Below are 13,205 nucleotides of genomic sequence, written 5' to 3'. Positions count from 1 at the left end.
TTATTAGTCATATTACAGGGAGAAATCTGTAGGTCTATAACCTAAGCACTTAATATTTATACTTGAATTAGGCATTGTCACTTTATAAGTACCGAGTAGAACACCTAACTTAGTTATAACAATTATTTTGAGAGTTAATCATTGAAGTTTAATTATTAGGTTATCATCAAAATTTCAGTATTTTCTTAAGAAATCCACATAGAATGAATGAAACTTGAAAGATTATATCGTCTTGGGAGAAATGTTTTTCCATTTATCCCTAAACTGTTGTGCTTCCCAATAAACACATAACGAGTGGATACAGTAGCTTGCCACTGGACCCCCATTTAGTGCATTTAGATTTTTCAAATCAGAAGCTACTGCTGAGTAGGGTTTTGGGCACCGTAAACTCAGAAGGGCATGAACTCTGGAATAATATCATTATTTGTAATTGACTGAGCACAAGAAGACTGTGATCGCCAGAGAAAGTATTGCATGGAGAATGGTACCTAATGATTTAGCGTCTATGTTCCAGAAGTAAAAACTTTTCTGCCCAGACTGTAAGGACCTGTCCTCCTGGTTATCACCTACTGGTGTGGCTTCATAGTCATTGGATTGCTGTAATTCCACGTGGACCTGTAATTAGACAGAAAGAAGTACAGCAGTCAGATGGGAGATGCCATCTCTTTATATAACAATCTAATGCTCACTCCTTGCATTAGAAAATCTGATGTTCTTAGAGCACCTTCATCCAATGCCATCTTCAAGACAAGGGTCCTGACATCACCATAATGCAGGTTTACCCTTTGAGGGTTATATTAATTAATAATAATCAATGTGTGCAACGTAGAGCTCACCTTGATACACCTGTTCTCAAAGTAGTTAGACACAGCAGCCCTCAGGACCATGATCTCTCCTCTGAGTATAGAAAATGGTATTGTGATCTCGCCAAAGAGTGGCAGGAATGTGGTTAAGTTGGCTGGGTATTCAGTAAATCCAAAACCCTCCACATCGGAGAGGCAGAATGAGCTGCCTTCCCACCGAGTGATAGAATCTGGAACAAGCTGCGTTTGGGTTGCGTGGCCTTCAGAGCTGGGGAAGGAAAAAAAAATCGAATTTGAGGTTTCACTTCAGCCAACAGAAGGGCAATTGAGATGTTCTTCTACATAGAGTTCGTGCATGACCTGGGCTGTCCAGGGGGGCTCAAAATTGAAGTTAATTATTTGAGTACAAAAAAGAGATGGAAAACACAATACCATGGGCTGCTTGCTCACTCCTCTGGTGCTTAAAATATTGGATATTTGAAAATTAGATAAATAGTAATACAGCTGTTGTGGCTATTGAGCAGTAAGCCAAATTGAGAGGGACACGCTCAGCACCATAACCACCACAGAGCAAAGTATCATTATAACTTATTGTATCATTGTAGCTAATTGTATGTTTACAGCTTGTTTTATTACAGCTCAGTGTATTATTACAGCTCAGTGTATTCTTACAGCTCAGTGTATTATTACAGCTCATTGCATTATTACAGCTCATTGTTTTATTACAGCTCAGTGTATTATTAAAGCTCAGTGTATTATTAAAGCTCAGTGTATTATTACAGCTTATTGCATTATTACAGCTCATTGTATTCTTACAGCTCATTGCATTATTACAGCTCATTGCATTATTACAGCTCATTGTTTTATTACAGCTCAGTGTATTATTAAAGCTCAGTGTATTATTACAGCTTATTGCATTATTACAGCTCATTGTATTATTACAGCTTAGTGTATTATTACAGCTCATTGTATTATTACAGCTCATTGTATTATTACAGCTTATTGCATTATTACAGCTCATTGTATTATTACAGCTCAATATATTATTTTAACTTATTTTATTAATACTCCAAATAAAGTGGAGAACAAATTAAAAAATGGATATAAATGAAGGTAACCCCACTTCCTTTAAATAATACTAATAAAAAGATACTGAATGAATTAAGAAAGCTATTACAAACCTTAGTAAAACTCTTAGAATGTCAATATATTGCCCCTAAAACCATTACAATTCATGTTAGAATAAAAATGAGGATACAGATTGTTACTTTTTCTGCTTTTAGTTTTTACATAGCAGGCTACACCTGAGAGGAATTAAACCCCAAAGCTGCCATCCTTTCTTGACAAACCAGAAGGACTAGAGGCAGGGCCAGAATAAGAGCCCAGTGGACCTGGTGCTGACAATTATGATGGGCCTAATTGCAGAATCTTATCGACCTAAAACAGTCGTACCTCTCAAGCGTCATGTATCTGATGGAGATGGTGCTGGAGGGAAACGCAAAGGATGCAGCTATAAGAAAACACATACTCTATGCTAATCTCTTTATTTAATTTATTCTTTCATCATTCAAGTAAATCCATACCCCCTAACAGCAGTGTCCAGTGAAGCAGGAAGTCAATGGGCGAGGTAAAAGGGTGGGCCACTGACGCGAATCACATGACCAGAACTGCCAAAAGGGGCGAACATGCCCAAAAAGAGGGCATGTCTGTCCAAAGAATTGGAAGGCCAGCCAGGCATCAGTGTCCCTATGTATCACAGTGTCAGTGTCCCCATGTCGCCCAGTGTCCCCATGTCTCAGTGTGTTCCGGGTCACTAGGATACTAGGGGACACAGAGTCATGGGGACACAGTGAGACATGGTGACACTGAGAGGCCCAGGGACACTGAGACACTTGGGGACACTGGGAGACATGGGGGCACTGAGACACTTAAAGACACTTGAAGACATGGGGGCACTTGTGTATGCAGACATGGGGACACTGGGAGGCATGGAGACACTGGGAGACATGGGGACACAGACACTAGGGACACAGAGACATGGGGACACAGACACTGGGAGACATGGGAACACAGACATTTGGGGAAACTAAGACACTAGGGACACTGAGAGACATGGGAACACATACACTGAGAGACTAGTGGACACTGGGAGACATGGGGACACTGAGACACTAGGGACACTGGCTGGGAGGCATGGGGACCTAGACACTTGTGGACAAAGGCATAGGGACACAGACATTTGGGGACACTGGGAGACATGGGGACACAGACACTGGCTGGGAGACATGTGGACTCTGGGAGCTATGGGGACACAGAGACATGGGGACACAGACACTGGGTGACTATGGGACACTGGGAGACACTGTGTCCCTAGTGTCTGTGTCCCAATGTGTCTACCTATGTCTCACAGCTTCCCCATGTGTCTCAGCATCCCCATGTCTCCCAGTGTCCCCTAGTGTCTGTGTCCCCATGTCTCCCAGTGTCCCCAAGTGTCTGTGCCCCAAGGTCTCCCAGTGCCCCCTAGTGTCTCCCTGCTGCCTTTCCTCCCATCCTTCCCATACCTGAGCTGTAGTCTGTCTCTTCAGGCTGGGAACTGCTGTCTGGACTCTCTGTGCTGTGTAGCTGCTCCCCCACGGATCAGTGAGTAAAGAGAGGCAGTGCGTTTCTGTAACTTCCTATGCCTGCCTTTCTCCATACACAGTGACCCCTACTGGCTGATGCTGGTATTGCAGAGTTATCTCTGTTTATACAGAGAAAAATATTTGCATTTGTATTGCCGGTATTACTGCAATACCGTCATGGCCAGGCAGCCTCAAATACCGGCTGTGCCTTAAAATACCAGTCAGGTGGCCAACCTAAGAGTAGTGTGTAATGAATGTTTTTTTTAAAAGTTAAAACATTTTTTTTTTTTTTTTTTAAATGGGCCTATTCCATGGGCCTGGGCCTGGAGCTGCAGCTCCATCAGCCCCTATGTTAATCTGGCCATGACTAGAGGGAGCACACAATCAACATATATCCAATAAAGAGCAGAGTCAATGATATCACTAAACATGAAGATGATTAATGTGATGAGAAAGGAAACTTTAAGACTAGAAACCAGCCCTATTACTTTATAACTCTCAATACCAGCACTAACTGTGTTTTGGATGAGGTTAAGGGCCTTATGGTACTACCCTCCATCCCTTGATAGTTTCCAGGAATTGATAGTGGCCATTCCCGAGCTTCCCTTGTGTTACAAGATAGTCTAAACGATCACACATATTGTTTTTTTCATTATTTGAGTATTAGAGAGACCTGGTAGGCTTTGTCTTTTGCTACACGCTGGGGTCTTGCAAACCCTACAAAGTGGTGTAACTTTTCAGCGGTGCCGCATCTCCAAATAGTAAAGTGTGCCCATTGTATAGAGCTATTATTACTTTCACATACATCTTTTAATGTTGCTTCGCTCTTCTTATATGATGAATATATGCTTGGGATGTCATCTATTTTAGAATTTGATCTTTTAAATTTGGATTTTCTTATTTCTATTCCAGCATATTTTGGGCTTAAGAAATGTTTTATTATTATTTTTTATTATTATAATTTATTATACTTTATTTAAAAAGTTACCAACACATTCTGCAGCACTGTCCATGGGTACAGTTGGTACAAGGAAAAGATACAATACATCGACAAGACTATATAAAATTTGATAATCAAATACAGGATTCGAGAGCCCTTGTTGTATTACGTACTCTGTAGGCACTATCAAAAATCCAAAGGCTCCTGCAAAGTTCTTACGAACTGTTTCAACGGTATTAGGTGATGATCCAGAAAATTGAGCTGATGCGTCAAAGGCTGAAATATTAGAAAACATAAATGTGATGAAGAGGTAGAGATTTGGACATATTTTTTCTAAATCATATCTCATCATCAATTGTAAAACCAAAATGGCTCTAATTTTCATTGGAGCATTTGTACCATATTTGCTTTATGAACACAGTTGATAATAAGGCTTTCGGGGGGGCTTTGGGTCAGGAAATGTTTAATGTAAAACATAAAACTGTCCTCTCTAAATGTAGATGATGTGCGTCCTTGATCATTGTGTAATTAAAGGTTATAATTAATGTAAATAATACCTGTATATAACGGAATAAAATCATACGGATCTGGCTCTCCACAGACTACAGGTCTCTGCACCCTGTTAGGAGTCTCGACAATGAGACCAATGTTCTTAAAAAGAGAAGATGATTGAGAAAATGTCAGAGGAAGATATTCATAGAGGGAACAGTGTATTGAATTTATAATAATGACTTATTATCAATGTGAGCATGTATATAATATTAATGAAAAATATGTGACTCACGCTCTTTACTAATGAACAGTAATTCATTATAAAGACACATACAGGGAACTGCAAATTTTACTCCAAAATAGTCAAGGCAGAAAAAAAACTGCAGCTCAGATGTTTTGGAATTCCTGAGTCAATTTCTGATAATTTCCAGTTTAGGAGATACCAATGAGAGTGCTTCTGAGAGTGTCCCCATAATAGTGCTACCTGTGGCCATTGTCACTACAAATACTCAGAGAATGTATCCGACAAGCTCCAGATATAACGCTATGGAGATATAATGTAACTATAAATAAAGTAACACTGTAGATATATAATGTAACTATAAAGTAATATAACGCTATAGATTTATAATGTAACTATAAAGTAATATAACGCTATAGATTTATAATGTAACTATAAAGTAATATAATGCTATAGAGATACAATGTAAACTATAAAGTAATATAACGCTATAGAGCTATAATGTAACTATAAAGTAATATAACGCTATAGATATATAATGTAACTATAAAGTAATATAACGATATAGAGATACAATGTAACTATAAAGTAATATAATGCTATAGAGATATAATGTAACTATAAAGTAATTTAACGCTATAGAGATACAATGTAACTATAAAGTAATATAATGCTATAGAGATATAATGTAACTATAAAGTAATATAACACTATAGAGATATAATGTAACTATAAAGTAATATAACGCTATAGAGATACAATGTAACTATAAAGTAATATAACGCTATAGATATATAATGTAACTATAAAGTAATATAACGCTATAGAGATACAATGTAACTATAAAGTAATATAACACTATAGATATATAATGTAACTATAAAGTAATATAACACTATAGAGATACAATGTAACTATAAAGTAATATAACGCTATAGAGATATAATGTAACTATAAAGTAATATAACGCTATAGAGATATAATGTAACTATAAAGTAATATAACACTATAGAGATACAATGTAACTATAAAGTAATATAATGCTATAGAGATATAATGTAACTATAAAGTAATATAATGCTATAGAGATATAATGTAACTATAAAGTAATATAACGCTATAGAGATACAATGTAACTATAAAGTAATATACCGCTATAGAGATACAATGTAACTATAAAGTAATATAACGCTATAGATATATAATGTAACTATAAAGTAATATAAAACTATAGAGATATAATGTAACTATAAAGTAATATAACGCTATAGAGATATAATGTAACTATAAAGTAATATAACACTATAGATATATAATGTAACTATAAAGTAATATAACGCAATAGAGATATAATGTAACTATAAAGTAATATAACACTATAGATATATAATGTAACTATAAAGTAATATAACGCTATAGAGATACAATGTAACTATAAAGTAATATAACGCTATAGAGATACAATGTAACTGTAAAGTAATATAACGCTATAGAGATACAATGTAACTATAAAGTAATATGACGCTATAGATATATAATGTAACTATAAAGTAATATAACACTATAGATATATAATGTAACTATAAAGTAATATAACGCAATAGAGATATAATGTAACTATAAAGTAATATAACACTATAGAGATACAATGTAACTATAAAGTAATATAACACTATAGAGATATAATGTAACTATAAAGTAATATAACGCTATAGAGATACAATGTAACTATAAAGTAATATAACGCTATAGAGATATAATGTAACTATAAAGTAATATAACGCTATAGAGATATAATGTAACTATAAAGTAATATAAAACTATAGAGATATAATGTAACTATAAAGTAATATAACGCTATAGAGATATAATGTAACTATAAAGTAATATAACGCTATAGAGATACAATGTAACTGTAAAGTAATATAACGCTATAGAGATACAATGTAACTATAAAGTAATATGACGCTATAGATATATAATGTAACTATAAAGTAATATAACGCTATAGAGATATAATGTAACTATAAAGTAATATAACACTATAGAGATACAATGTAACTATAAAGTAATATAACGCTATAGAGATACAATGTAACTATAAAGTAATATAACGCTATAGATATATAATGTAACTATAAAGTAATATAACGCTATAGAGATACAATGTAACTATAAAGTAATATAATGCTATAGAGATATAATGTAACTATAAAGTAATATAACGCTATAGAGATATAATGTAACTATAAATTAATATAACGCTATAGAGATCTAATGTAACTATAAAGTAATATAACACTATAGAGATACAATGTAACTATAAAGTAATAGAACGCTATAGAGATATAATGTAACTATAAAGTAATATAACGCTATAGAGATACAATGTAACTATAAAGTAATACAACGCTATAGAGATACAATGTAACTATAAAGTAATATAACGCTATAGAGATATAATGTAACTATAAAGTAATATAACACTATAGATATATAATGTAACTATAAAGTAATATAACGCTATAGATATATAATGTAACTATAAAGTAATATAACGCTATAGAGATACAATGTAACTATAAAGTAATATAACGCTATAGATATATAATGTAACTATAAAGTAATATAACGCTATAGAGATACAATGTAACTATAAAGTAATATAACGCTATAGAGATATAATGTAACTATAAAGTAATATAACGCTATAGAGATATAATGTAACTATAAAGTAATATAACACTATAGAGATACAATGTAACTATAAAGTAATATAACGCTATAGATATATAATGTAACTATAAAGTAATATAACACTATAGATATATAATGTAACTATAAAGTAATATAACGCAATAGAGATATAATGTAACTATAAAGTAATATAAAACTATAGAGATACAATGTAACTATAAAGTAATATAACGCTATAGAGATATAATGTAACTATAAAGTAATATAACGCTATAGATATATAATGTAACTATAAAGTAATATAACACTATAGAGATACAATGTAACTATAAAGTAATATAACGCTATAGAGATATAATGTAACTATAAAGTAATATAACGCTATAGAGATATAATGTAACTATAAAGTAATATAACGCTATAGATATATAATGTAACTATAAAGTAATATAACACTATAGAGATATAATGTAACTATAAAGTAATATAACACTATAGAGATACAATGTAACTATAAAGTAATATAACGCTATAGAGATACAATGTAACTACAAAGTAATATAACGCTATAGATATATAATGTAACTATAAAGTAATATAACACTATAGATATATAATGTAACTATAAAGTAATATAACGCTATAGATATATAATGTAACTATAAAGTAATATAACGCTATAGAGATATAATGTAACTATAAAGTAATATAACGCTATAGATATATAATGTAACTATAAAGTAATATAACACTATAGAGATATAATGTAACTATAAAGTAATATAACACTATAGAGATACAATGTAACTATAAAGTAATATAACGCTATAGAGATACAATGTAACTACAAAGTAATATAACGCTATAGAGATATAATGTAACTATAAAGTAATATAACACTATAGAGATACAATGTAACTATAAAGTAATATAACACTATAGAGATACAATGTAACTATGAAGTAATACAACGCTATAGAGATACAATGTAACTATAAAGTAATATAACGCTATAGAGATATAATGTAACTATAAAGTAATATAACGCTATAGAGCTATAATGTAACTATAAAGTAATATAATGCTATAGATATATAATGTAACTATAAAGTAATATAACACTATAGAGATACAATGTAACTATAAAGTAATATAACGCTATAGAGATACAATGTAACTATGAAGTAATACAACGCTATAGAGATACAATGTAACTATAAAGTAATATAACGCTATAGAGATATAATGTAACTATAAAGTAATATAACACTATAGATATATAATGTAACTATAAAGTAATATAACGCTATAGAGCTATAATGTAACTATAAAGTAATATAACGCTATAGATATATAATGTAACTATAAAGTAATATAACGCTATAGAGATACACTGTAACTATAAAGCAATATAACGCTAGAGAGCTATAATGTAACTATAAAGTACTATAACGCTATAGAGATACAATGTAACTATAAAGTAATATAACTAAAGTAATATAACGCTATAGAGATACAATGTAACTATAAAGTAATATAACGCTATAGAGATACAATGTAACTATAAAGTAATATAACACTATAGAGATATAATGTGACTATAAAGTAATATAACGCTATAGAGATACAATGTAACTATAAAGTAATATAACGCTATAGAGATACAATGTAACTATAAAGTAATATTACGCTAGAGATATACAATGCAACTATAGGGTAATATAACGCTATAGAGATATAATGTAACTATAAAGTAATATAACACTATAGAGATATAATGTGACTATAAAGTAATATAACGCTATAGAGATACAATGTAACTATAAAGTAATATAACGCTATAGAGATACAATGTAACTATAAAGTAATATAACGCTAGAGATATACAATGCAACTATAAAGTAATATAACGCTATAGAGATACAATGTAACTATAAAGTAATATAACACTATAGAGATATAATGTGACTATAAAGTAATATAACACTATAGAGATATAATGTAACTATAAAGTAATATAACACTATAGAGATACAATGTAACTATAAAGTAATATAATGCTATAGAGATATAATGTACACATGAGCAGAAGTAACCCAGCTCTGTGGTACAGTAATACACTGTACGCATTACTGTGAGTTTTATTACTGCAGAGCTCTGTGATACTCACACAGCCTTCACTTTACTGTAAATGTATTGTTGTGGAGCTCTGTGATAAACTTCTACACATTGCACATTACTCTGAGTTTAATTGCTGCAGAGCTCTGTGATACACACATACACCCTTCACATTACTGTGAGTTTTACTGCTGTGGAGCTTTGTAAAACATTCAAATATGCTACACATTACTGAGAGTTATATAACTGGAGCTCTGTGATACTCTCACTCAGTGATTGCAAATGGTTCACATTCATTATATTGTGTTCATTTTTCATTTTGATCAATTTGTAAAATCACACTGTACTTAACGCACCTTAAAGTATGTGTAAGTGTCTCCTTCGTTCCTGTAGCTCACAGGTACATAGTATCTCCCTCGGCAAAATACCTGTTTGTTAGGATCCTCACATGGGGGTGCAGGGTCTTCCAATTCATAGCCACCAACTCTGTACCCATAGAGCCTCAAGGCATATAATGGAGAATACACCTGCATTACATAGAAAAAAACTACATTTTATGGTGACACTGATCTAGGCTGGAAAAACATCCATAAAAAGGATCTGTAACTCCTTTACTTATATTCCAGAAATACACTGATAAATAAGAGTAACATTTATTTAATAATAACCTTACACAGATGGAATTAGGAGAACACATCTATTTAGCCTATATAGACTATTCAATGATGGATCTAATTGACAATGATTGACCCATTCATCCTTGTATCAATATTATAATTGCATCTCCAACCACTGACTGCTATTCTAATTCTGGTGGCACTTTTAGGAATCTGCATTCCCATAAATGCCAAAGGGCAGGTACATACATATTGTAGCGGACTGTGTTTTGCTACTAACCACCTTCCTTATTTTTGTCTGTCCATACCTTTAATTGTTGCAGTATTTTACATTATTTGCCACTGTTCGTTACTTATAAGAAATAAATAACAAGCCCGATGTTATATCATTCATCTGGTTGTTCGGTAAGAATCTAATTGCAACCATATTAAGTCCTACCGTTCGACACATTAACAAACTACCGAACAACCAGGCCACCCCGAAAAGGAGCGTGGCTCTAATTGACCCCCCCCTCGTTATTCACACTACCTTAATTGCTAACCACATGAACTCATTGGGTATTCCTTGGGTGGCTGTTCGGCATAAGAACATGTGGCGGTCATCTTTTCATACAAACACACCAGCGGTTTTTGGTCGTCGAGTGTCTGGAACCCAAATCGGACACTCAACAGCGCAAACACCGCAGAGACCTCCATACCCCCACCCGTTCATAGAAAATCAAGAGAACAGAACGGAGTTTGATGAAAAGAATCATACAAACGAGGGGAATCATACGAACCAAGACAAATCCCATTATGTAGACCTTTTTGTGCTTTTCAACCTCACTAATGGAGACCGACCACAAGACCAAGACACATGGAACTATCTTTGGCTTACACCTCGTGTGCGGTCGGTGAAATTAAGACCTCCATAAAACTTTCGAACCCCTGAACCGATCAGTATGTTGGGGTACATCTGAGAATTGGGGGAAAATGTGTTCTAAAACTTCTATGTAATTAAGTTCTCTCTCATGCTGGATTGGCTGATGCCTTATTCTTTGTGGGTGTCTCCCTTGCATGGGAGAAATGTATAAAAGCTGAGTGTGTGATTAAAAGTTCAGTTCTGCTCCTGATACGGAGTGTCGTCCAGTTATTGGGAAAAGGTGATGGAAGATTAGTGGATTTCTTTATTTACTACTTATGCTGTTCTTCTTGTAATATTCTGCTTGTTCCTGAGTAACTATTGGAATACCAGCGGAGGAAAGTCTATGTTAAACTTGCGCTCCGCTACACATATAAATCTGAATTTAAAAAACAGATACAATTTGTATCTTGTAATACCTTTTTATTGGACTAACAGAATTTTTTACAGAAGAGATTGGGGGCACACCCGAGCGAAGCATTATGCAAGAAAGGTGCTGCCGCAGTGACCAAAATTCATACAAAAAAATAGTTATGGCGCACTCAGACTTCTAAAAATTCATAACTAAGAAGGCTACTATAAAATGCCTATCTAAGAGAATAAATATGGGGAGTTAGTTCCACCATATGGCCGTATGATGTTAAGCCCACCACTGCTTCAAAGTACCCCAATGTCAGTGGGTCCTACGCTAATTACAAAATGTGGGAGATAAATTAAATAGTACTGGTGCTAAAATCAAGCTACAGTGTATTAAATTAATTTCTTTGTAAGAGCAAAGTGAGTATACAAATAAAGAGTGATAAAAGCAATTAAAAAACAGGGTAACAGGGCGGGCCAAACCGTTGAGCTGCATGGAGGCCATCTTGCACAGCTCCGGTTATGAGCCCCTGAAATGTGCCAAAATACCCTTCACCAAGTGCTTAGAAGTACACTTTCTTACTGGAGTTGGTGGGCGGACATTCCCAGCTCTCATTTGATACCCTTTGAAGCCGCCTATGTGGCTCGGCAAGCAAACACCGCCATCTCTGGCCTACTTCAGACCAAGAACTTCAGTGAGGCCTATGAGGAAAACTAATGCCTGATCCTGGATCACTGGAGTGGAATCAAGGAATTTCCCAGCTATTTACGGCGATGCGCCCCCATCCCCCCCCCCCACCGGGCCGGTGGGGGTTATCCTGGCCTACTAGCAGCTACACTTTTGAAGTTCTCGATCCTGATGGAGCACCAGATAAAGCAGTGAGCCCTAGATTGCTCCCAACATCTCAGATGACAGGGGCTTGGGGGTCCCCATAACTCACTCAGGGACACACTCCCCTAAAACTTAGAAGCCCCGGAGGGCTGTTGATTCGCCGTCGGTATCCACAAGCTACTCACCTGCTGCCTGTAAGGAACCTCTACATCTTGGTTAAGAGAGGGGCCTTGAGAGTCCCCATCACTGTGAGCCCTGCTGGGGCGGGCTTTCGGACCTGCGGCAGACCGGTAGCTGCGGAGCTGGAGGCTCCTTGCCCTGGATGAGTAGCCGGTGAGGGGTGAGATGTGTAGAGGCCCTTGCTAAGACCTACTGGAGCCTGCTGATGCGGTGGAGGTGGAGGGGTTGGCCGGTCTGTGGACTCTGGTGGGGGGGCACATGGACTGGCGGATACTCTGAGTGCCCGCTGTGCCACGGGATTCCGGTGGGGAAGCACAGGGGCCCACGCATTGAACTCTAGGTTCACACGATTGCTCCTGATCCTGATGCCTTTGAGTACTTTCCTGCCTTGTCATAACGGAAAGTC

The 13,205-nt window shown here is 34.9% G+C and overlaps 1 protein-coding gene across 1 annotated transcript in view; it reads right to left on the bottom strand.

Moving 5' to 3' along the window:
• The window catches only part of LOC134575060 (ovostatin-like), a 96,759-nt gene that overhangs the window by 37,390 nt on the left and 46,164 nt on the right, over positions 1 to 13,205 (bottom strand). Inside the window, exons 16-20 of the mRNA XM_063434196.1 lie at positions 10,269 to 10,439; positions 4,922 to 5,015; positions 4,538 to 4,640; positions 837 to 1,071; positions 489 to 615 (exon numbers count right to left, since the gene is read on the bottom strand). Of these exons, the coding sequence (XP_063290266.1) occupies positions 489 to 615; positions 837 to 1,071; positions 4,538 to 4,640; positions 4,922 to 5,015; positions 10,269 to 10,439 (730 nt within the window). The remainder of the gene's footprint in view (positions 1 to 488; positions 616 to 836; positions 1,072 to 4,537; positions 4,641 to 4,921; positions 5,016 to 10,268; positions 10,440 to 13,205) is intronic.

This window comes from Pelobates fuscus, chromosome 10 (assembly GCF_036172605.1).
Source record: "Pelobates fuscus isolate aPelFus1 chromosome 10, aPelFus1.pri, whole genome shotgun sequence".
In the NCBI taxonomy this organism is placed as follows: domain Eukaryota; kingdom Metazoa; phylum Chordata; class Amphibia; order Anura; family Pelobatidae; genus Pelobates; species Pelobates fuscus.
This window is presented reverse-complemented; position numbering and strand designations above follow the sequence as displayed.